Source organism: Amblyomma maculatum, chromosome 3, assembly GCF_055883805.1.
Source record: "Amblyomma maculatum isolate TAMU_Amacu chromosome 3, ASM5588380v1, whole genome shotgun sequence".
NCBI lineage: Eukaryota > Metazoa > Arthropoda > Arachnida > Ixodida > Ixodidae > Amblyomma > Amblyomma maculatum.
The window spans coordinates 93230573-93255708 of NC_139346.1; the positions used below are offsets into that span (position 1 = coordinate 93230573).

The 25136-nt window shown below is 43.8% G+C and overlaps 2 protein-coding genes across 3 annotated transcripts in view; one reads left to right on the plus strand and one right to left on the minus strand.

Annotated features, from left to right (window-relative positions):
* The window catches only part of LOC146195323 (mitochondrial 2-oxoglutarate/malate carrier protein), a 20684-nt gene extending 4414 nt beyond the window's left edge, over positions 1–16270 (minus strand). The window contains exons 1-9 of the mRNA XM_084597759.1: positions 16097–16270; positions 14216–14277; positions 13138–13228; positions 10854–10934; positions 9169–9291; positions 6164–6254; positions 5540–5630; positions 4244–4343; positions 2642–2693 (exon numbers count right to left, since the gene is read on the minus strand). Coding sequence (XP_084453885.1) covers positions 2642–2693; positions 4244–4343; positions 5540–5630; positions 6164–6254; positions 9169–9291; positions 10854–10934; positions 13138–13228; positions 14216–14277; positions 16097–16167 — 762 coding nt within the window. The 5' untranslated portion in view covers positions 16168–16270. The remainder of the gene's footprint in view (positions 1–2641; positions 2694–4243; positions 4344–5539; positions 5631–6163; positions 6255–9168; positions 9292–10853; positions 10935–13137; positions 13229–14215; positions 14278–16096) is intronic.
* A 201-nt stretch (positions 16271–16471) lies between these two features.
* Positions 16472–24293, plus strand: LOC146195324 (glyceraldehyde-3-phosphate dehydrogenase 2-like). Of its 2 annotated transcripts, none has more exons than XM_084597764.1 (9): positions 16472–16515; positions 17554–17622; positions 18711–18807; positions 19043–19149; positions 20483–20600; positions 21171–21398; positions 21720–21980; positions 23284–23381; positions 23986–24293. In XM_084597764.1, the coding sequence occupies exons 2-9, from the start codon at positions 17600–17602 to the stop codon at positions 24053–24055; spliced, it is 1002 nt and encodes a 333-aa protein (XP_084453890.1). In that variant the 5' UTR covers positions 16472–16515; positions 17554–17599; the 3' UTR covers positions 24056–24293. The 2 variants fall into 2 exon arrangements, with proteins under 2 accessions (XP_084453890.1, XP_084453889.1); XM_084597763.1 differs by lacking the exon at positions 16472–16515 and adding an exon at positions 16940–16992.
* Positions 24294–25136: the final 843 nt, after the last annotated feature.

The following is a 25136-nucleotide window of genomic DNA, read 5'->3' on the forward strand; positions in this document are numbered from 1 at the left end:
CCATACCTTGTATATTTTTTGTCATCTTTCGTATACTTGCACGGTTGGATGGTTACTATTTTACTGCGCCTCAGTTTCACTTCTGACTTTTGCCAGCACATTCTGTGTGTGCACGGTGCCATATTCTTGCTGCCATTAAATGGTTGTTGGAAATGTACTGACCAGTGGTGCTTCCTTTTCCTGAAGGTTTAGTAATACAAATGTATATAAATAAGTTTACAAATGTTGTGCTTTCAATAGTTATAGTTGCAGAATGACTGTGCATAAAACTGGCAAAATGAAATGACAGTTTAAGCATATATCAAAGCCTCTCCGGACAGTGCAACCTACACATATTCTCAACAGTGGTCATGTCATGCATGTACACATAGTATACATGTTCCCTCTACAGTTGTGCACCCAGAGCTTCGCATTTTTACAGGCGTCAAGCAATCAGTCCAGAAATGTCAACTGTGGATTGCAACACAGATAAAACAGCACAGATGTAAGCCTCGTTCAGTGAGTTATGAGTACAGTATCGTGCAGCAGGTGTACAAGCATCCTGCATTTGTGAGGCCTATGCTGACTCTGTGGTTTTCCGAACATAATCAAGATCAAGATAAGGTACTTTATAAAACAGGTTTGCTAAGAATTGAAAATTAATTAGTTCATTAATACTTGTCACTCAGGGACTTGCATTGCCTCTTGGCAGAGCAGATACAGCAAAGAAGTTGTCTAGTAGGGGAATTATTTTCTCGATTCCTCCAATAAGTGTGCTGTACACACATATGCACAGGCAAATTGCCATCCTGAGGCAGTTTTATGGCCTCACTGGTTATCTTTCCAAGCATTCTTATGCCCAATATTTTCAAAAACATATTCCGAGACACTGCAGCGTTTGCGCGTTGAAAAGCAGACATTGCCGAGGCTTGCTAAGAAGGCATTACTAAATCGGAAGAGTGTCACCTTCGAAGGCTACAAACTATGCCATTTGTTTCACGCCATTGAGCCAGATTCCATTGTGGCGCAGAGAACAATTTGTAGCAAGAAGGCAAACCTATACCTGATTGTATGGGCTTGCGAGCAAAATAACAGCATTGACATAATATAAATGCGAACATGGGAGAGCCGGGACGTGGCTCTCGGACCTCAAGGAACAATGAGCCTTTGTCAAAAGAGCACCGGCAGTGGCTTTTACCAACAGTGTTCCGGACTAGAGATCCGATCAGCCTTCCCTTAATCTAAGTCGTTATGAATGTTCTGTGATGCTTCTTCTTATGCCTTATGTCCATTTTACGCTGGTTTCTTCTGTCAAAAATAGTACAAGACAACATGCTTAAGGCGCGCTGATGCACTGGTTTAGGTGAAACCTTTTGCGTTTAAAAATAGGTGCTGAACAGACAGAAGCAGAATTTTGAAGCTCAATTACAATATCTCCCAACTAGGGGTGTACAATTATTGAAATTTTAGAATACAAATCGAATGTGAACATGAACAGACATTTTCTGCTTTCCAATGTTGAATCAAATATTAAATATTATGAGTGAGAAAAAAAAAGGGGAAAATTTAGAGATAGCATACGCTGTTCATCTTCACTGTTTCAGAATCCGCATGATATTTGCTTAAAAAAAAAACTAAAATTGCATAAATTTGCATCCTACTGCAAAATCTACTATAAATTTTACACAGGATCCTGTATACCTTTCTCTTTCTTTTATTTTTTACATGGAGTTGCATGAAACCGGGTGGAGCTGTTATATTGCTACCTAATAGAGTAAACTCTGATTAATTAGGAATTATCGAGTGGGCCTGAAGAAAACTGCCAAGAACCGTTTGCATCATAGTAATTTTATCTGGTGAGCACCTGCATAATGGTTGTCCGCACTTGAAATTAAACCGAAGTGAGAATGACTTTTTTAACCGGTTTCGTCAAAAGCAAGTGCTTCGCTTTGAGCACACTGTGGGGAAGGCCCCCTTCACCAATCGGCCCTGTCTCGCTGTGGTGAAGAGCACAATGCGATGCAATTTTCGAATCTTTGAAAATTGCGGATATCAGTTTCCCGAACACGGACAGAATAACAAACATATTCAATTCGTATTCAAAATTTTTAATATTTCGTTTGGTTTGGTTTGTGGGGTTTAACGTCCCAAAGCGACTCAGGCTATGAGAAACGCCGTAGTGGAGGACTCCGGAGATTTCGACCACCTGGGGTTCTTTAACGTGCGCTGACATCGCACAGCACACGGGCGCCTTGCTTTTCGCCACGATCAAAAAGCAGCCGCCGAGGTCGGGATTCGATCCCGCGTCCTTGGGTACAGTAGTCCAGTGCCGTAACCACTGCACCACCCCGCACACCCCTACTCACGACCAATTACGAGAACTACACAGTTCGTCATTAAATTTCGTCCTTACAAGTGCACTATTCAAAACAACGAAATATTTGGGTTTTGTAAGCTGGGTGCATGCTAGAGGATTTAAAGCAAACAAAACAGATGTTTTCCTTTAGACAACATGTAGAAAATAGCACCGCTCACTACTATCATTTTATAAATTATCTGAGCACAAAATGGTGATAATGGAAGGCAGAGTCAAATTTAAGGCATTCGTTTGGTCTGCTTTAGATGGAGAATTTGGATGGCATACACTGAGGGGAATACTCACAATTGCACCCTTGTACTCTGGTTTGCCATTAATCGTTTTCATGTTCTGGATCCTGAAAAGGAAGCAGTCATGATGACATTAAGTTCCTTTGCACGCATATTTTGAAAAAGAGAGCAGTGTCAAGGCTCAGAATCCTACTACTCTCTAGAAATGTTGAGCTTCAATGCTTTAGAAAACAAGAAAATAAGAGCCGTGCTGCGATTACCTGGCCACAACAAAGTGTGCAACCCAACACTAATAGCATGTGACAAGCTAGGTTTGTTTTTATTGCCAGAAACATGCACAAACTGAGTCGAAGAGTTCCTTTAACAGGCATCTAGAGAGCCTTCTGCAACACGCTCATCTACGATTTACGCACATGTACCACTGTCGCAAAGGCTGTGGTAAACGGACAATGAGAACACCTGTAGGCAACTGTTACACTCGGTAACAACTGATTCAGTGCCTCTTCCTTGTGGTGGTGATCTTTGTCTGGCTGCAACAGGCACACCTGTAGCCTACGAAATCGGCTTTATTATTAATTTATTTATTTACCCATACTGCAAACTGATACACAAGCCCAAGCAGGAAGGGCTTTGAACAAAATCAGAAGCAAGTAAAAAGACATACACATAAAAACAACAAATAATCACAAAATACAACAATCTGACGAAAGCACATTTCAGCTTATTTGTAAAATCATCGAAACTGATAATCTTGCCCAAAAAAACATTTCTTTCTTGTCCTGTTCCTGAAAAGAAACTGTAATTTTGCGAGTTAATGCATGTTGCTTAGTTTGTCTCGTTCCTTTCTCTTTGTTTTCTGAAACATTTTTTGAAACTCTGTCTCAAGGTCAAAAGAGGAATCCGCAATTGCAGTTTGGAAGCTGATGGTGGTGTACACTAGCCCCGAGGATCCACTGTCCCAAGGCAGTGCAGTTAGCCCTTTTTGTTGTTTCTACCTGTTCTAGCTATCGAAAGCCCCATTTTCAGTGAAGGTTGGGTTTTCGTCAATAGGATGTAGTAATTTCAATTTCACGCTAATTTCAATTTGTCGTCAGTGTCCCTTTAAGCCCAGTATGCATCGCATCATACATGGCATGTAATGCAATTCAGTAGTGGCACAATAAAACAATAAAAATTATGAGGACACTTAAACACCGACCTTAAGAGGTACAAAACAGTAGCGTAGGCTACTAGCCGACACGTAAAGCCCCGCTTGACCAAGCCATATGAACGTGCCTGTGTGGGCCAGGGGTAACGTGAAAGCAAAAGTCCTGGCAGGCTGATTCTGATATCAGCCTCCCATACGAAAGGAGAGACCCAGGTTGGCAGCTCCCGCCAAACGTAATATCAAGTAACCCAACGTCCATTTAGTGCTGGGCCAAGTCAGCTGCCAGTTACCGCCTGCCAGCGCCATGCTCGTTATTTTTTGCTCGCAACGCTGGCAGATGACCGCCGATGCCGGATTGAGCATATTATATGAGATGAGTAATGAGCTAACAATCTTGCCGGGGTTCACAGTAAGCCTTTTGTTCAAAAGCTAATTTCATAAGCACAATGCTCCATGAGTGGGTGCAGTCAGCATAAAAATTTAAATCAATGTGCACAGAAGGTAGCGCACCTGGTCTTTGCAATGTCCACAGGCATGGAGGCTGCCGTGGTTATGAGACCGCTGATCATGCTGGCTGCAAAGTGGCACATGATGTTGTCCCGGAAATACCCTGCACCAGGGGGACAAAGATGCATCACAGATGATGTGACCGTGGTGAGCTGATGGGAACTAACCCGACTTAAATACAAGACATACACCCGGCTCAAAGCACAATGTATACTCGTACAGCTCCCTAACAAGGTGGAATATACTGCGCCTCCCTTTAAATAATACCTGTGACATGAAACCAAGGCGATGTTAACTGAATGCCATGGTTATTGACGTCATCTAATGCTTTTTGCATCATATGCATCCAAGCAAGCCCATAGGACTCCTAGTTGCGGCCAAGGCATTAGGAAGCAGCTCTCGGTAAGAAAAGGCTTGCCAAAACACTGGTGTCCACTAATCTGCCAGTGATATCACTGTTAACATGCTAACAGGGCCACCTGCCTGTTTGCAACATTTTCATTGACTGCAGGCTAACCAAGCTTGAAGTAAGAATAAGCAGTGCAGTGAGTTCTTCAGATGGGCTACAAAAATGGACTGTCATGCAGGGATTTAACCAAGCCCTACAGGGAGAGAAAGAGAGAGGTTAGTTTTTAGAGAAAGGCAGAGGGACTGGTTTGAAGGCCCATCATCTGGCCAGCTATTCTGCACTGGGGAAGGGGAAGAGGAGGATGATCACAATTTAACAAGGGGGTGACAATGCAAACAGAAGAGAGATAAGGAAAGGTATGAGCATGTCAAAAGTTTGCCTAATCACAACCGCAAGACGAGACCTGCGAGGCACAAAAGCGCAGAAGTACTCTCGTCACCTGAAGAGCTTTCCGCCTCTCCAGCCAAGTGCCTAGTACCACGTCTTCCAAGAATGGCCTACTCTCAAAATTTACCTGAGAAAGCGGCAAAGGTCAGTCTTTCACGTATATATACAGGGCACTAAGCAAGTAGCATGCTCCACAGTTTCAGTAGTGTCACAAGAGCAGTCAGAAAAGTCCGTGAGTCTAATTAAATACTTGCATTAAGCATGAGAGCAATGCCCACTCATTCCACAGAGCAGGAGGCTTGCATGTTCATTCAGAATTCCACATAATATGCAAAATTGCCTGGTCATACCCACTCAATACCTAGATCAGTACCTAACGGTACAATCAAGCAGATCTGGCTGCTGCCAGTCAAGTTGATTGTTGCATTACATGGTAGAAATTAACTGTGTACTCTAGTGGCACAGGTATGCCACCATGAAAGCAGCACCTATAGGCAGCTCACCTGAGTTCAACAGTAGCTGCTTGGCCTGTGAGTATGAGGCCAGCTGGGCAGCATTCACAACCATGGCTCTACCAATGGTCGGCACACAGCCCTGCAACGGAAAACATGCAGGCATGGAATAAACATCCCTCCAGCGCAACCATTGTGCATGAAGTACTCGCTAACACAATCAGGTGCACTTAATGTACACAGCTATTTTGGTAGTCCTTAAGCCACCGAGTGTGCCAGTTCTAGAACTTCCAACTTAAGTTTACAAGTTTAGGATAAAAAGATGAACTGTGCTTCTTCTATCAGTCCTATACTCCGAAAGCTTATGTAAGCACATGTAAAGCAGCCACTCTGCAAGGGCTGGCATATCAAACACTCTCGTAGAGCTTTTCACACGGACTTCTCCTATCTACTGTACAGGTATCTTTGTTCTGGGCCTAAATGGTGTGCAGTGCTGGAAGACTGTCACCCAGCAAACAAATTATCTCAATAAAAGCTGAGCCAAGTGCAAATGTGCCTTTGAAAAGTGGCAGCATGGTACGCTTCTGCCAACAAGTAGCATGTGTTACTTTTTTTGTTTGTTGGGTTTTACTATCAAATGGCTCAATAACTTGCAGCAATGGGAACTGCACATACCCTCCACAGTGTGAGTACTCCCTCCTCCTTCGTCATACGGATTAACGCATCGAAGACATTCTTGTAGTTTCTGCGCTCTGCCGGTGGTAACCTTTGGATTGAAAAAGGTAAGCACAGCAGCCGTTATACCTCTTGCTGTGCTCTATACAAAGCTGGATGATTCTACAAAAGGCTGTGAATCACTCCAACTTATTTTATACTCTGAACACGTTTTGGTAAACACATGTTAACAAATTAATTTCACAAATTTCACAGTGTTACAGATTCGTGGCATCTCATCTGTGCGCTGTGTACACATTTCTGAATATGTCCTCAGCAGCCAGCGTTTTTGCATATAAACTGCGCGTCATCACTGTGAGCAAGCTGTGTAAAAAAAAAAAAGGGGGGGGGGGGGGGGGAGAGGCACGAATGAGCAACATTGCAACATTAATAAAGCCAGCATTCAAAACTTTTTCTCATCTCATTTTTGACAAATGTTGCAAGAAAAACAGAAAGACACCTTTTTTTGGATAAAATGTGATTTACTGTTCCTAGGCTAGGCCTTTGAGTTGGTTCGTAGCTTTCAATTTGGTCTACCACACAACTATGACTAGCTGCACAAAATGAATCAATGCTAACTGAATTTCTCACACTTTAGCAATGCTAAAGAACTCTTGATATTGGCTCTGGAATGTGGGCATATTAGCTAGCATGGAATGGAAGCAGTTTATTTTTTTTTTTTCATATTGTTTCATAATTTTGGCACTAAAAGATTAATGGCTGAATATGGCCATCACTGGAGCAAGCTTTTTCTGAAAGGAGTACACACACAATATTTTTGGTTGTGCATTTTATTTTATTTTTAATTATGCACAAGGAATTTTCTTTAAGGGGGGATGCTAGGCTAAAGGGTGAACTTTTGAACGGCTGTACCAATTTTCATAAAATTTTCTGGAGTGGCTTACCTTCCTCTTATTAGCATATATTCTAAATTTCATTGCCCTAGCATAAATAGGTAATAACTTGTAGCTGCTATACTGAACAAAGAGGTGTGTCAGCTTAGGAAAACTATCATTTCAAAAACAATGAAGATATACTAATTTTTTGTGATTGAATACCTCCTAGATAGTTCATCGTGCAGGATAAGGAGAATTGTGGGCTTTTTACGGCATTTTTGTAAAACTTTCTGCATTTGGAAAACAAACTTCATTTTTTTTGTTGTCATTGTATGTAAGATATCTCAATTTTTTTAACTTGGAGAGTAATTAGTGATCTAAAAAGTGCCTTATCTTGTTCCCAACAAAAATATAGTCCAGAAACCACCTTGAAAGCTGCTTATAGCGAAAGAGTTTGGAAATGATAGTTTTCCTAAGGTTGTGTTTTCGCAAAAAGTGCGAACTTAGAAAAATGAGTTCAAACATTTCGGAACATGCTGTTTAATTTTCCGACCAAAAATAATTAATCAAAGTGCCCTGCTGCATACATAGGGCCCTCCTCTTCAACTCGACGCTGCTATGTGGCGATTGCTTCGCTTCCCAAAGCTTCTCCGCGTCGAAGACTTTGTTGCAGGCATCTTCCTATCCCACCATCAACTACTCACTGATCGCAACAAACTTGCAGAAGTGCAAGAAAGATAACAAGCAGCATCGAACTTACTAAAGCAGTCTGGTTAGCCAGGCTACTTTTGGCGCAAAAACAGCGTTCGAAGGTCACTTGTCTTGTTTCGGCCAATCCAAGCTTCAGTTTCGGTTTTCCAGCCAATCCGCAATTGCCCGGCCCAAAATAAGGCTTTCCGTGTTTTTTTTTTTTTTTTTTTTTTTTTTTTTTTTTTTTTTTTTTTTTTTTAGTTGTGCGCTGTACTCTCGATAGCAGGTCATCTTTGGCTAGAAAGTGCGAAAAAAACAAACTTTCTAATGTGGCGTTCCACTCCGCGTTCGGTTTCTTGCCCGCTTTGCGGCCGCGCGTTGAAAGCAGCGTTCATAGGCGCTTTCTGCAGCGAACGCGCTCCACCACCTCGTGAAAAAAATTCATTTTATTATTTTCTACAGCGCTGATGACTACCAAAATTGGTGAGAAGCTTCTTTGATAAATGCAGGATCCAAAATAGCAAAAAATAAAAAACACGTTTTTTCTTTTAAAATCACGATTTTAGCCCCGCATCCCCCCTTAAGCGGATCACCACATACTACATATTTGCATATGATCATTAAATTAAATCATTTATAACCGAATTTCTTTTCAAAACTGTACCTAGCCAAGCGAAGGCCATGATGGCAAATTTAAACATAGGTCACGTGAAGGATGAAGAAATCATTCATTGTTTCCATTTGCTACAACACTAAAGCCGACTTACCTAAATAACAGGAATCACATTGAATGAAGCAGCAGCGATTATATTGCAGTTCTTTAACCTCTAACGTGACCTATACTTAACTTTGACATCATAGCCATTGCCCAGCTGTTGAAACTGAAACCGAAACAGGTGAGAAAAAAAAAAATTCATTTTATAAGTTATTTACCGGCTGTAGGCGAATACCATGATGATCATGAACAGTATAATGTATCATTAGCAAGAAAAATGCAACCGGAAATTTTGTGTCTATACGTCTTCAAAATTTATGGCGATAAATAATTAAATAAGTGACCGTTTCACTAAACCGCCTTTTATGAAATCATATGGCAGTTAGAGAAACAAAACATTATTTTCAACCCCATTTGCTTATTTTCACCTCACTTTTCCAGCAAGATTCCAGAAGTTGATGCAAAGCAGCCTTGAGACAGCAAGAAGGGGATTGTCTTATCATAGGCGGTATTGTTGGTTGACAAAATGTTATTAACTACAAAATAGCAAGACACACACACCATGAGTTCTAGCTATGAAACAAAAAATGGGTTTAGTCGATGGCAATCTGCAGATACACACACGGTGCAGCAGCTTAAAACTAAAGACACAGAGCCAGTATCTGCTTTTGACATAAGTTCGGTTTGTAACTTCAAAGCTGACAGAGAGCACGTATCATGCGTACCTGCCATCAGCAGTCATTCGAATAAGAGAGATCTCGGCGGGCGTGCCGCAGAAGGCACCTACAGCGCCAGCTACCATTCCGATGGACGCCTTCATCAGGAAGCCGGGGGGCTTGCCGTCGGAACTGCGATCACAGTGTGGAAAGACAAAGACGGCTCATTAAAAAAAAAAAAGAACTAGCCCTGCTACAGGTATCCTGAGAAAGATGAAAACTGCGCTAGTTACAAAAACATGTACTGGTCCTTCTGCTCTCACGACTGTTAGGCACTAAGCATCTTCATATTGTCAAATTATAAGGCATACCTAACCCCCGTTCTGTTAAGTAGGTGAGCTTCTCCTAGCTATAACAACTAAGCAGAAAGCTACAGGAAGGAAAATCCCAGACATCCAAAACCTTTATGAAACATGTTTAATTGGATAGCTACATGCAATAAAAAGACTGCAGTCTTCTTTTAAAATAGTACACTATGCACCAGCTGCATGTTTTTCTCCCTGATCAATGAAGCACTGGTCCCAATCACAAGCACTCTGCCAAATGCAGTCGGCACACTTTTAAGGCAAAGGGTGAGTTAGCACTTATGATTAAACAAAGCTGCTTACTTACTAGGCTCGTGCGGCTGCAAGAGGAAACGCCAGTCAAAAACATAGTTACTTTTTCAGCAGGCCAGTGAAGAAATGCATAACTTCATTAACAGTGGACTATATGAAATAAACTGCTGCTGCAGTGGAATCTCGGCTGTTTTAGTAGTTCCTTAGTTTTGGTCATTCTCTTTTATGGTCTCAGACAATGAGAAAAAGAGGGTAGAAAATCTAGTACGCCAGCTTTTCTAAACCGTTAGCAAATGTGTACTGTAAGCTTGACTCGCCGCTCTATGAGAAATCGTGCTGTTTTCAAACCAAGAGTTTTAAGCGCTTGATTGCGCTTAAATTGATGTTATTTCCAAAAGAATCTTATATAGTTACCGCACAGCTCAATGCCAACATCAAGACAAAATGCTAAATAAGCATGAATAAGAATAAGCAAAGGAGGATAGCTGAAATCCATTTCCCACAAACAGATTAAAACTATCCCTGGCATATTGGGTCACGCCAATCAAACGTGGCTGACTGGTGACAGCTCTCAGCGAGGAAGTGAGTGATGCGAGAATCTAATGTTCTGGAGTTTGGTAACCGAGGCCTGCATTCATCTGAAAAGGTGCACACACTCTGTCAACGCATGCCAACCTCGAAAAACTAGAATGTCGCACTAAGATAGAAAGGCTGAAGTAGTATCTCTTTCTTCATTAATACATCACACTATATTGCAATACACCACAATGAGCCATCAAGACATCGCCATAGTATGTATATTCCTGTGCTGCTTTCTCATAATGACTGTTTTAAACACAGCTTTTTTTCGTCGAGTGATTAAAGAGTGGAACATGCTGCCTGACTTCATTGTAAAATGTAATACTCTAGATGCCTTTCTTGAAAGCCTAAAAACATACTTTGAACATAACGTACCTATATAATAGTAGTCCATCTGCATAATCGTTTTCTTTTTTTTTTTTTTGCTGTATTGTTTTATTTTCTGCTTTACATCCACTGGACTTGCTTGTATTTTTTGTGTCGGACTTTTATAGTTGTTGAAATGTGCTTCCTTTTTGAATGTGCATTTTGTGAATGAATGAATGAATGAATACATACCTGAATGTTTCAAAGAGTGATGTGTACACTCCCATGCGAACAGTGGTGTAGGACGCCTGGCGTAACAGACCAGCTGACAGCCTGCAAACACATTTGTTGCAGACGTTTTCATTAAGGCCCCCTCATATTCCTTGCTGTTTAAGTGAGAGCACAAGGTCGACAGATGTACACACAACTGAGATCTCAGCGAGGCACCAGCTGTGAGGACAAAAAAAGCCAAGCTTTTATTCTCGCGTCGTCTATTGTCACATGCTTTCCCTGACAGTACAGCTGGAATTCCTGACCAGTGGGCCAAGCTAGGCCGCATAATCCATGAACTGTTTGACAGCGTAACATTCTGCTGCACATCTTGGTTCACTCCCGTTCTGCCCTTCAAGTCGCTGCTTCATACTTCTTGTACGCTTCCCTGATTACAAGGACGTGTTATCACTTCCCATAAATGAATCATGCCTGCTTGTGCCAGCACGCCTGCTCCTTATCTGTAGCCTTTACTTGTTATCTTTTAGCTCCCCAGATTGCGCAATGGCGTCTGGGTAAACAGTCTGGCTTCATGTATGTCCTCCTTTCGAGTGTCCCTTCAACAAGCAGTGGTGAGGAGGCAGAGACTGAAATGCAAAGATAAGACACGCTTGGATACGTAACACAGGCAGGCTGGAGGTTTTGTTTAAAATGATTGCCAGAGCGAGTGATACAATATCATGAGGGGCGGCCTCACTTTGCCTCTATGGCTAAGTCTTCCAACGAGTGCAAGAGGTAAATACATTAACTGTGCCTTTAGATGAAACTCCCAGTAAAATATTTCAATGCATACATCGAGATTAGGCATATAATTTTCCTCACACTTTCATAAACACAATGTAAGCATGGTGATAAAAATTACTGGCAACCACTTTGCAGTCAACACCTGCAACTGATTGACTTAATGGTCCCTCGTGTGATCTGTGGATGATGGCTTTCTATGAAAACTAAAAAGACGGAGCTAGTGACAAAAATTAATGCTACATAATGCTCCAATCCTCATAAACCACGCTCCTTCAAGCCATATCAGAGTTCCGTTAATGTAGAGCCTATATTGATAGCCTCACGAGTTTGCCCATCGAACCAATCTACCTTTCTTTTTTTAGGCACTTCTGCCCTAAGCTTCTGAGCTACATCTACTAGTGCAACTTAAAATGTGTCCAGTCTTACCCAACTAGAAAACTACAGAACGGTTGGTTAGAGTACTCCCCCAAAGAAATTCCAAGCTCACTACCACTTCAGCTGTATGCCTGCACAATGGCACCACAGTACATGCTTCTGGAGCTAGGAACAAACTATGTTTTGACTTTGATAAAAACCAATTTGCGAGAAATGTCAATGGTATAATCGCACCTGAAATACTGCTGGAACATGCTTTTTTTTAATATATTCAGTGACTCAACTAGATCCTACACACTGGTGCAGACAGCTTCTGCAGAACTCGCTGAGCTTTCTGCCATGACTGTGATTTAGTTGTTCTCAATTAACTACTTATAGACGCCCATCTTGTTATGCACCGTTCAGCTTGCTAGTGATAACCAAATAATGCACAATATAAATTCATGGGAAAGTTCATTACATGGAATATTTTAACTCTCTTTAGTGTGGTTGCTTTGATGTAACCTTGTTACTGCTAATTAACAAAGCATGCTCAGCCGCATTATACAGTCACTACTAAATTAATATATGAACTGTGTCTTAAGTACAGTTATCATCACCATTTACAAACTTACAGCTTACTAAATCTGCAAAGAATGCAATAGCTGCATACGCTCTTCAAGCATGTGGCAACTGACAACTGCACAGCATGACCTGCATACACAAGTGAAGACTAGTCAATTCAATTTCATGATTTTCATTCAGAGCGCATGACAACTGAGATTCTTCATGGACCTAGCATACCAATAACTTTTGGCAGACAGAAAAAGTATCGGGCAAATTTTGACATAACAGTGCATAAGACACTCCTTAAGCCACAAACTGAAGCTACTGCCAGCTACCATGTTCTTTCTAGAAGCGTCAAATGCATGGCACTGTTGGGTTCTGACTGTTTTTCCCATCTTAAACAGCCAAACAATCAGGCAGTCAAAACATCAACCAGGCTTACAGCAACAACACATTGATTTTGTCCCTTTGACTTAGGAGTCCTATGCCAGCTCAACATGTATGCCATGCGCATTTCGCCACAGCACGCCAAATCTTTCTCTATTTTTTTTTTTCCAAAGGAATGCCACTATGGGTGTCAACGACAGTGATGTTTTCTCACCCGGCGTACATTCCTCGGATTCCTTCTTTCTGGATGACACTGCGAATGGCATGCAGGCTTGTCTTGTGCTCTTTGGACTTGCCACCTTCGCCTGCAGTCAACACCATGAAAACGACATTCAACAAAACCCCACATCACAGCCATTTTCTCAGCACATGTAAAGCTGTAGAGCTTATGCTAACATGGTTCTGCATTTCTAAAACCAATGCAAAATTGCTTCAGCACACACCGCAAAAAATACTGATCAAGAGATTCTCTTCTAGCTGAAATAAGAATGTCAGTATGACTGAGGGAGAGCTGCCCAGCTTGGTGCCTGGCATTTTGGGCATGTTAGCCAGCACGTTGCCCTTTGCAGTGCTGCAGGCAATGTATTTTCATATTTAAAAAAGGGACTTCTTTCTTTTTTTGCTACCGGCCATGTGCACTTCATTTTGTCCATTAAAATTGGTTTTCACTGAAGGCACAAAGAAGTGAGGAACATCTGCCTGTGAAGTGTGTTTGCATTTGCCTTTTTTTTTTTTAATTGAAACAGCAGTTTACCTGCCTTCATATCTCTGAATTTAGTATTTCACTGATTTTCTTTACAGTGCAGAAAGAAAATTTGGTGCAGTGTTAATGAGTCACTGTTAAATAGATGGTAACATCTCTGCATCGATCCATTGCCCTTCCAAAAATAATTTTCCAAACGGTATAGAGAGAGCACAGTTCCTCTGCCAACTGTTTCATACTCCACATTTGAACAATTATATAACAGCACACTTTCTACAATTGAAAAAACAAAAACAAAAACAAAAAGGCAGCCTTTTTTTTTTTACCATGCTAAATTTATAGAAATGAAATCAGTGGCTAATTAGGTATTATTTGGCATACTGCATGGCTGCTGTACTCTGCTGTGTCCTTGATTAGTAGCAGTGCAAAAATGCCACACCCCTGCATTAAGTACCCATGTCTGTGCATATGAATTCATGTTAAACTTTGGGATACTAACTATGCCTGTAGCTAACATATATGAGCCTGCTGCACCTGCAAGCGTATGCTCTAGGCTCCTACGTGTGCAAAGCTGTCGGTGTATACTTGCCACTCAACTGCATGCGGTTCTTGATCAAGTCCAGGGGCTGCACAAACAACGTGGCTGCCATCCTGCAAAGAGCCATAGTCAGCACTCAGGGACTGCTTGACAGAACATGCATGACACACGTAAAGTTACGATCACAACAACATGGGGCAGGCTTCAGCGATTAAACCCAGCTCGTGCATTTAAAACATTTAGCAAGGTTTCACACTTGTTCAAGCACGGGCTGCTTGTACACTTGCGCACATATGCAGCAAAGCCTCTTATTTTACCACTAAGAATGCTGGACCAGGCTACGTATTATCTTAGCCACGAATGTATACATACACTGTGTGGTGTGCTCTTATTGCAGCCATGTGTGCAAGTTGCTGGAATTTATTCGCTCAATTTACCACTCCTTCCTATTGTGTTTCCCCGGCTGCCAACAAAAAAGAGAATTATTGTGTGTAAGCTCAAGTCGCTGCACTCTATACCTACTTTCTTTTAACTATGTGTGTGTAATTCCCGAGCAATACCTTGCACTTTTTTTACTGCGAAAGCAATACCACTCTAGGTTTCGAGCCTTCAGCGTACTGTGGCGGTAGCCACATACATCTTACCCACGTGACACTAGGGTGTGGGCTGGCAGGAGCTGCCAACTTGGGTCTCTCGTTTCACATGGGACGGTTATGGCAGAATTAGCCTGCTAGGGCCCTGGCATTCACGTTACCCCTACAGGCCACTAAGGCACATTCATACGGCTTGGTTAAAGCGGGGCTTTATATGTGGGCTGAGGAATAAGAAAAAGAGAAGAACGCTCGGTCACCCGCAGATGCTTTCACTCAATATTTGGTTCAGCAGTGTTTTATTGGCTAGAGATGTAATTTTATGCTAAGTATATCTACAAATGGGTTTGCTTACATGTTATGTGCTGCCATTTTGATTTTGCTGTGTACACCTATCCTAGCTCACCCCGCAGTATACTTTCATACGAGGAACACATCTCTGCCTTCCTGCTCAAGCAACATATGATACAGAATAGCCTGAGTATACTTTGGGCAAGCATACATCTATTGGGGCTATAACGGCCGCTGGACCTGGTACGGATATGCGTACATGTGTGCGCTTTCATATTCGATATAGTAAAACGTTAACTTAACAAAACAAATGAAAGTAAATGCTGGCATCACACACAACAATACAGTGATACAGCTAGCATATATGTACGCAACTGTCGAACCAGACACTGAGAATTTATCTCGCATTCTTGCTCCGCAGCTTATATAGTGTCAGTGATGTAATGGAGATGTTTCTGTATATACGTTGTGTAGCACGGGTTCGGCTTCACACGTATACCAACCATCGTAAGGCTGTTAAAATTCGCTGCTCTTTGTTAACAGCTACATATGCACGCATGCACTGTGAACTGCAGGAAACGAGTTAAGCGCGTAAATATGCGTCATATAATTTCCAGCGGATTGAGAAAGCCCGTCGCATATGTGCGTCTGACCGTGGGCATTCGGCAGGCATACTACTCACAGCTACGTATGGGTGTACCAACAGAACATGCGCCCATATGTCTGTGCGGTGTATTCACTGCTTTAAAATTCCCAACAAGTCGCAATCGGTGCGTACGGGTTCAACGGCTGCAGCGTGTACATACATACATATGTGGATTTACATGCGCCTGTGTCCGCCAGATCGCTCATTTCGGCCGTCCTCGGTTTAATCACAGCAGCCTACCTACACGAGTGTTCAGCCTACGAACATCCAACACATCTGCACTGCTTTGAAGTCAAGGAGGCCGATGGTATCTGGAAGTGTCGGTTTACTGCAGGCGGCTGCCGGCGATCCGGTGCATGCGAGGCACTAACGCTTCGTCGTGTCATCGTCATTTTCGGGACTTACCCGGCAGAACCACCGAACAGAAACCGCACAGGTTTCGGTATTGTCTTCGAGGGGGCTGTCTGGGCTGACATGATTCCGCTGGTGCCGGTGCAAGTGCCAAATAAAATAGTATGCCCCTGACCGCTGAAGGTCGCCGATTGCGGACGACGCCCGCAAACTGAAAACAACAACAAAAGGCATGTGATAATGATGCTGATAGCTACAAAAAAAAGGCTTGTGTACAGTCTTATTTTTTGCAAATGTAAAATAAAAAATAAACCTTTAAAAATAATTTTGTTTAATAAATTGTAATTATGTTGTCATATATTTTATGCATATTCGTCTTCTGCAAATACAAGCGCCTGAGTTCGAGATTTACCGCTCTTAACAAAACTAACGAAGCTCCGCGCGTTCATTCAGTTGACCTTGTCGGCGGTCAGGTGAGAGCGTAGTCGGCGTTACAAATAATTTCTCTTCCGCAGGCGATTTAATTGGTTTAATTGTCACGTACTGTTGCCTCATCCTCGCTGTTGACTCTTAGAACGGTGGCGACGTTTATTTCGGCCCAACATGTATATGTTTTTTCGTCGTTCCTCTCTACTTAGCGGGCGTGGCACGATGCAAAACCGCAAAACTGTCTGCCGGCGGACGCTGTCGGCATTTCCTTTTCGTAGCTTCGATTATCTATTGCATTGGCATCTGTATTCGTGTGCGCAAAGTGTTTAGGGAGGTGAAATAATGGCGGAAATGCAACAGTTCATCGGTAGCATCTCTGATGCGGGGCCGCGCGACGCCCGGTGCAACAAATGATGGCCGGTTACGAGCGCGTGGCACAGCTACCGGCGATCGCTCGCGCTTCGAACATCTGCGTTCTGTCGGATGGGCCAAGAGATTTCTTCTGTCGCCGAGCACGGCCGGTCAGAACCGCGTTTTCATGAGGATTTTAGCTCGTCGTCCGTCCTAAGTGCTACTACATCCGCCGTAGGCTATGTGCCGAGCCGCACGTAAATCTCTTCTAGCGTAGCTCCTTACGGCTCTGCTCCTGTTGACAGGGACGTCAGCGAAGTCTGTTCACGTAGCGTGTTCTAGCTCTGCAGGCCCCTCGTTTGATAGTTATAGTCTTGCTCAGCTAACACGATAACCGAGCGCTTGCTTCTACGTTAGTCCGTTGGGCTCATTCGTACGTTTACACCGTACTTCTGTGATTTACCGTTTCGGAAGCTGGCCGCGAAATCCTGAAGCCTAGGAGTGGATCGAACCGTGCGCCGCTGTGCGCGATTTACTTGGGTCTCGTGCTGCGAAATTTCATCCGTGGTTTAGGATCAGAGGTATTGCATAACTGCCGTCAGTGTTCTATTGTCTCCCATCGTAGCGATTCCGGCGGTCGGGGGAGAACCGGCCGCCAGTCAGTGCATTGTTTGATATGCCGTTGCCATTGTCTTTGCTGTCTGCGCGCTTACGAGACTTTTTATTTCCAGCTTATTCGTCAGCCAGTTTACTAACTCGGAGAACGACAACAGCGACATGGCAAAAGTTGGCATCAACGGGTACGTGCTCTTCACTTCCGCGCTTATCGCATTGCCTCTGCGACTTTCACTTTTCTCGCATTTTCTCGGTCTCGTTGCGACCTCTTGAATCAATTTCTCCCCCACTGGAGCTCGGGGCTGACGTTTCGCGCTGCCCTGCACGCACTGGTACCGGCGTCTCATTGACGTGACCTCTACGCCAGCTGTCATGGCTGCTCTAGTGTTCAGCTCTCAATGCGCGCGGCATCTGCCACTTGGGCGAGCGCGCCGCTGGCCCCTCGATAGTTTGCATGCGCTTTGTCCAGAACAGCCTTTGGAGAGCGGGGTGTGTATTGTGCGCGGTCCCCATACCCGCCCGCTGCTATTTTTTGTTTATTTACTGGTACAACTATAAGCAGTCGTCGTCTGGCTTGGTAGCGGCGGGAGCCGCTCCGCCTCCTCCGATTCTGTCTGGATCGATGCGGGCTTACGTCATCGTACGCGTCCATTCATTTTTTTTTTTCTTCTTCTAACTGGTTCAGACCTTTATCAGAGGTGCTCGAGACATTCAGTCACGGATATACTTGGAGATCGTTTTGAGCGTTACCTAACGAAAAAGTAGTACTTACGAAACATTTACTATTACTTTTGAGTATAAAGTCAGCATACATTTGTTTCCGGTGTACACCACCACAGAAGCTTGAACTCAGAATTTGGTCTATATTAAGCTGCCCGCCACTGTGAATTGTAATTTGATATCACATTGAGGTCGCAAGCCTGCTTGATATTTTTCGTGCAGTGCATCAGTGGTGGCCACTTCAATCTGTAGTCCACAATTTTCAATAAAATCCTTTCTAGCTTGTTTTACCTTTTTTACCGCACTTTTCCTCTCTGCTTACCTCAGTAGCCCCCACATAAAAAAAAATTGCATGCCATATGCTTGTGCGGCATTGCAAGGGAAAGGAGTCTGTTGCAACATGGAATAAGGGTTTCATTTGGTTTGACATTTTTCTCGTAAGACTTATTGGGTAAGGTAGTTCTTGCTGTAAGATCGGAGTGCTCGGTGCATAGCGTTAATGTTCACCATCGCATGCCTGAAAAGTTAACAGCCACTGATTCTTTCATGATAGGTTTGGCCGCATTGGCCGTCTTGTACTGCGTGCTGCCCTCAGCAAGGGCGTTGATGTCGTGGCCATCAATGATCCATTCATTGATGTCAAGTACATGGTGAGTCCTGTCCCAAGTTTCAATGCTTTTTTTTTTTTTTCATGTTTTTCATGTCATTATCATCATTAGTGGTTGCAACTAGCGGGACAGTTACATCAGCTCTTGTCGAATAAGACAGTGTTCCTCACCATGGCCTTAATATTTTTCGCGAGTGCGGGGAGTATTTCAAGGAGGAAAAGGTAGATGCTTTTCAGCTGTACAACTTGAGCTTATACTTGAGTTCTTCTGGTTGCAGGTGTACATGTTCAAGTACGACTCGACCCATGGCCGCTACAATGGTGATGTTCATGAGGAGGGAGGCATGCTTGTGGTCAATGGCCACAAGATCCACGTCTTTCAGGAGTGAGTGCCATTGTCGCATTTCACCCCTCTTAGTATGAATCTGTAGCGCCCTTAAGTTCTGTTATTGTGGGTGCATGGGTGGGTAGCCAGGCATGCTGTCGCATGCAGTGATGCTTTGAGCATGAATTCATGTGCTATCGCTGGTTTTTTTGGAAGCTCAGGTAGTGTATGTGGCAAAGAATCAACCTCCATGGAAACTTCTTCACCCTTGTGACAGGGTAACTCATTGGAAAAGCAATGAGCACATTTCACAAAACCTAGTGCTTCAAAGCACAGCCTTCAGCAACAGATATCTGCCTGCTCTGAATGCATTGTGCTTGGTTTTCTGAGCATCAAGGCTTGGTTACTTGTGCATTCTGTCTGAGCTTCAAAGAAGCTTTAATGACCGGCAGGTTGCCACTGAAAAGTCGTATTTGAAGAGTGCACATTGGTATCTGCTCTGTATTGCAAGGCCACAAAACATGTCCATCCCATTCTTGGTTTGGTATGGGGGCCCAATTTTGGGAGCACCAGTTCTGACAAGACAAAGCTGTCCCTTCCCCCATTAGAAGTTGGTCGGGCTCCAGGAGCCATGAGTGTCTAGAGGGCGCGGCTGCTGTGCTGGCACTGTTCCACAAGCGCCGGCAGTGTTTTTGTTCTGACTTCTGGCAAAGCTGCAATGCTTCCGCTTCCAAGGCCGTTTGATGGCTTGAACCTTCCTCCCTCCTGCTAAGTTTAAACCTAGCAGGCAGTCAATGGAAGCGTTTTTTTTTTCTTCCCTCTGCACTTCTGCCGGCAGCCTGCTTTCTTGCCAACTGATTTGCAAACAGGATGCGTTGCCAGGATCTCTCACGGATGGGTTCAATGCCCCCATGCAGACACTTAGTGTTGCAAAACTGGCCACATTCTATCTCACTCGCAGTGTCTGTCATCTGTCTGTTTCATTGTGTCGCAAGCAGTGATGTCATTCCAGGTCTTTGTTGGAACTCTGCCCCTCCTTGTGGAAGGGTCTCTAGTTGTAATTACTTCCAATGTCTGTAACATTTAACTTCTCATGACAGCTGTCTAGATTACTGGTAGTAATCTTCAGAAAATAATGTGGTGCCAGAACGCTACCTCCAGATAGTGGGAGCTATGTGTAGGCAAGTTAAACTAGTATGGCCTTTGCTATTGGTGATAATAGCAGGTACCTCATAGTTAAGAAAATGCTGGTGCTGTATTCTTTTGTTCCCACCTGTGTTGGCTAAAGATGACGAATGTTCAGGTGGTGTAGTTCTACGCTGTTCTGCGGACATTTGTGTTAGTAACACTTGTCTAGCTAGTGGTGCTAACCAGGCCATCCTGTTGTGTACAGAATGAAGCCTGCCAGCATCCCGTGGGGTAAGGTTGGTGCAGAGTTTGTGGTGGAGTCCACTGGTGTCTTCACTACCATTGAGAAGGCCCAGCAGCACATTGACGGTGGTGCCAAGCGGGTGAGTCCATGAGAAGCTTCTCGCCAAAATCCCGGCAGAGGCTTTGTACAATTGATAAAAACATGTTGCAATTTCTTGGCTCACAGCACCTTTTGCCTTGTGCCTAGGAGGTCTTCAGGGATATTTTGTAGGACTGCAGTGCTTTTGAAATTGTGTACATGACAAGCCAAATAATTTGAACATTTGTGTGCGGAGACATGTCTGTGAATATGCTCAAAAAGAAAAAATGGAGTTCATTGTTCAGTACCAGCACTGGCTGGTACTGGCACATTGATGTTTATTACGGAACAATGTAGATAGCACAGTGTGGATGAGTAATGTTTGTGGTTAACTGAGCAATTTGATCAGTCTTAGAATAAAGGCTTTAAACGACTGCATTTATCAGAGACTTTGGTTGCTGTGTGATGATAGGTGGAATTGCATTGGTAATTTTATTAGCTTGGCAGCACGATTTCAAGAATTTGACTTAAAAAAGAAGTATGTAATGGCAAGAAGGCAATGTGGTGCTTGCAGATGTCCAAATTTTTTCTTCTTTTTGATGAGCTTTCTGTGGACGGGAAATACTTGCAGGTGGTTATCTCTGCCCCATCAGCAGATGCACCCATGTTTGTGATGGGTGTGAACCACACCGCGTATGACCCCAGCATGAAGATTGTGAGTAATGCCTCCTGCACCACCAACTGCCTGGCCCCCCTGGCCAAGGTGATCAACGACAACTTTGGCATTGTTGAAGGCCTCATGTCGACTGTCCACGCCACCACTGCCACCCAGAAGACTGTGGATGGCCCCAGCCACAAGGCAAGTGCTTCGGTCCACATTTCATAGTGTGGGCCCCTCATTCATTGAAGGCCGCATCTGAGGGGTAATTTTAGATGCATCCTAGCTGAAAACAGCTACATAGACTTGTGCAAGAGAGCAAACGACCAGTGATCCCTTGGGGTAGCAGTATACTTCGGTGGGACATGTCCTACCCATGGGCTAACGAACAGAATTCAGAGAGAAGGCAAGCATAGCAGTGCAGAAAAGCCTTTAGAATGGATGCGGCAGAGTCTGTTGTAGTTCCTCTATGCGTTGCTGTGAGAAGGGATTGACCGTGGTTGCCCGTGCAATGCTATGCAGGCATGGCGTGATGGCCGTGGAGCGGCCCAGAACATCATCCCCGCTTCAACGGGTGCCGCAAAGGCAGTGGGCAAGGTGATTCCTGAGCTGAACGGCAAGCTGACTGGCATGGCCTTCCGTGTGCCAACTCCGGACGTATCTGTGGTGGACCTGACCTGCCGCCTGGCCAAGGAGGCCACCTACGACGAGATTAAGGCCTGCGTCAAGGCTGCCGCCCTCAGCGACCACTGGAAGGGCATCCTGGGATACACAGAGGACGAGGTAAGCGCACATGGTCGGAGTAGACATGGAACCATCTGAAGTCATTGCCCTGCTTAATTCTGCTCAGTCTGGTGCTGGGTGCTGTCTAAGGTAACAAAACAGATGCGTGCATCCTTGGTTATTGGTGCTAGTTTGAGTCAAGGGCGAACATTTTATGTGTGCTTTATGCTGACCTACCATATTTACATGACTGTAAGTCGACCCCCCAAATCGCATAACTGGGGGGGGGGGGGACATACCACGGTGGATGCTCCTGACAACGAAAATTTATTGCCTGGCTGTACAACTAGTCTTCACTTCAAGTCGTGTATGATATACGCAGCAAGTTTGGCCTCCAGCTTTGGATAGAATACCAACTGTATCTCTTGGAAGCTTCTTCACTTGGCATCAGTTGAAAATTGTCTTGCTGTCACCACCACTCCTGCGAAACCCGTTTGAGCTTTGAACTTACGGCCCACAGCGCATTTGTTGCTTCGGAATAAATGATAGCCGCCTCCTTGAACATTGCACGGAACAAGCTCTGAGTGCTTTTTGGACTGAAGAGCTTGTGACGAAGCATGTAGTCGGTCGTAGAGTCAAAAGTGAGAAGGAATGATCAATATTGGCTCTTCCATCAACCATAGACACTCCCTGGAAGTGCCGTTGTGTCACGTGACCAGATGTCACTGACATACAAAAAGGGAGCGTTGCCGCGATTCTAACAGCGGCTGTTCCGTAAACTATAGACACTCCTGCAGCTACAGTTTGTGCTGCGTAGTAAAATTTAAAAAAGAAAATTCTTCCCGAGAAGCACGCACAGTAACTGAATGTAGCACTTTAAGCAATAAAGCAAACAAATTTGCTGTACTCTCCCTGATATGGTTTATGTCTTGCTCTTGTTAAGTGCCATGCTTTGGTTTCGATTGTAAGCTGACGCCCCAACTTTGAATTTTAATATTATAGAAAAAGGGTTGACTTACGATTGTGTAAATATGGTACTTCTGGCCCCTAGTATTATTAGCTGCTAACACTGGTCCGGCTTGCTGTAACGAGGGGGCAGGTTGTCTACGCTAGTTACGTCCCTGGGAGCCAGCACAGCAGTACTTCTTGTCTTCAGGTTTGATGGTTATCCAGAATGTAGTGCTGAGCAAGCTTATGTTTACAAGTTTCAGTGCATTCCTGGTTATAATAATGAGCTTGTGCCTCTCCACTGCAGTCTGCATTGCAGCTACCTTCCCAGCTATGGCTCATAAACTTGTCATAACCCAATTGGATACCCTCCGGTAGCTATTCTAAAAGTTGTGTGTGTGTGGACCATTTGCAGGTGGTGTCGACAGACTTTGTTGGGGATGCGCACAGCAGCATCTTTGATGCCAAGGCTGGCATCTCCCTGAACAAGACCTTTGTCAAGCTTATTGCATGGTAAGTCACACTGCCTTTGTGCCAAGGCATGAGGGCAGACCTCTTTTGAGTACTCGTGCAGCCTACATGAGTGAAGAAAGAGTATGACGGATGGATACTGATTTGGTCAGGCTTCTTGCTGCATATATATGCCTTCTGTGTTTCGCCTCCATTGAAACTGCAGTTGCGTTTCGATAAAGGTGGAATGCGAGCAACTGTGTTGCGAGATGCCAGCTCATGCTGAAGAATCCCAACTTCTCTAAATTAATTTGGAGACCTCTTTGGGAAATTAATTGGAACTTGTTTAGAAATTGAAATTCCTTGCAGCTTTTCAAGGGATGTAAATATATCAAACTGAGTATAGCAGTTTTAGTGCAAGTTATCAGTTATTTCTTTATCTTCTGAACCTAAAAGTGGTTTCTTGACGTAGCGCTATGTGTTTGCATTTATCAAAGGTTGCAGTAGGGGACGTTTTGTCAGACTAGCATTCTAGCGGCTGCCTGTATTGTGCGCAACTTTTTGCTTTGTTTGAAACTTGGCTCGTCTTTTTTTTCCCACTTTGTTCTAGCTGTTTGCACATTACTATGTCCTGCATACCTGTGTCTGATGGCTGCTTCTGTTCCAGGTATGACAACGAGTACGGCTACAGCAACCGTGTGGTCGACCTGATCAAGTACATGAAGTCGAGGGGCTAAAGCTCTGCCCACTGCCAGCAGAGGACAGCATGCCAGCAGTGTTACACCAAGGAGCATCAGTCTCTCTTGGCAGCTGTCCCTTTGCTTCCTTGCTGCCAGCAGGTGTTGTGGTTCTCTTGAGTTAGTAGCCAAGCCCTTGTCAACCAAGTAAATGCCGTCTTTCTGTCCCTCCTACCACCTGTAGCGTCTCAAAGTTGCCTCAGGCAGGTCTCTGAAATAAAAGCTGTCTATCCCAGGAGACTGTGTGCTCTTGTGTCAATCTTATCTGTCAACAGCACAGGCACCCTAAGTAGTCAAAACATGAAGTTTGCATGGAAATTTGATTTTGCCAGGTATTGATTCTTCCAAGCTTCTTAGGCTGGCACTACCTGTATTGCATGTCAGCAAAAAAACTTGTCTTGTGTAATAAGACCATATTGCTGAAATTGGTTTCAAATTGCTGTCAATTATTTTCCTAGTCTAATACAGTAAACACCATGAATTCAAGCTTCAAGGGGCCAGAAATTGAATAAGCTTAAAAAAAGAATTGCTGAATAACCTCTAAAGAAAATTCAAAACTTTAAATCAGTGAAGCACTCAATGTAGATGAGAACTTTGCAGAGAGTTTTTAACATTGAGACAGCACTGCAGCAGATTTAAATTCTAGGGGGCACTTTAGACCACCATAGTGCAATAAGGAAAGCCATTTTGTTTTTTTTTTTGTTTTTCTTTTTCGAAACCATATTCCGGCTTTACTGCGTCTGCTTGTGCATGCTGAGCTGTGTGGCATTCATGGAATGGTTTGGTTTGTGGGTTTTAACGTCCTAAAGCGACCTAGGCTATGAGAGACTCCATAGTGGAGGACTCCAGAAATTTTGTTCATGGAATTTCATAACCAGATGTGACGTCGTCCCGACATCACATTTGCTCAGGGAGGGGGGGGGAAACGCCACTATCCCACTGACTGAATCTCGCAAAGAAGTTTCTGGCGACAGACAGGGTCATGGCCGAGAGTATAAGCCATTAAAGAACTGAAGGCAGTAGGGCTGGACCATTGCCGCTTTGTCGAAGAGGCTTTGCTGCACTAATGGCAAATGCATGT

What these genes read in the sequence shown, in the direction of transcription:
- LOC146195324 (XM_084597763.1), top strand. Translation starts at nt 16,955, where the DNA reads ATGGGCCAAGAGATTTCTTCTGTCGCCGAGCACGGCCG. An exon ending in TCATTGATGTCAAGTACATG is followed by an intron (nt 18,808 to 19,042) that starts GTGAGTCCTGTC and finishes TTCTGGTTGCAG; the next exon opens with GTGTACATGTTCAAGTACGA. An exon ending in TTTGTCAAGCTTATTGCATG is followed by an intron (nt 23,382 to 23,985) that starts GTAAGTCACACT and finishes CTTCTGTTCCAG; the next exon opens with GTATGACAACGAGTACGGCT.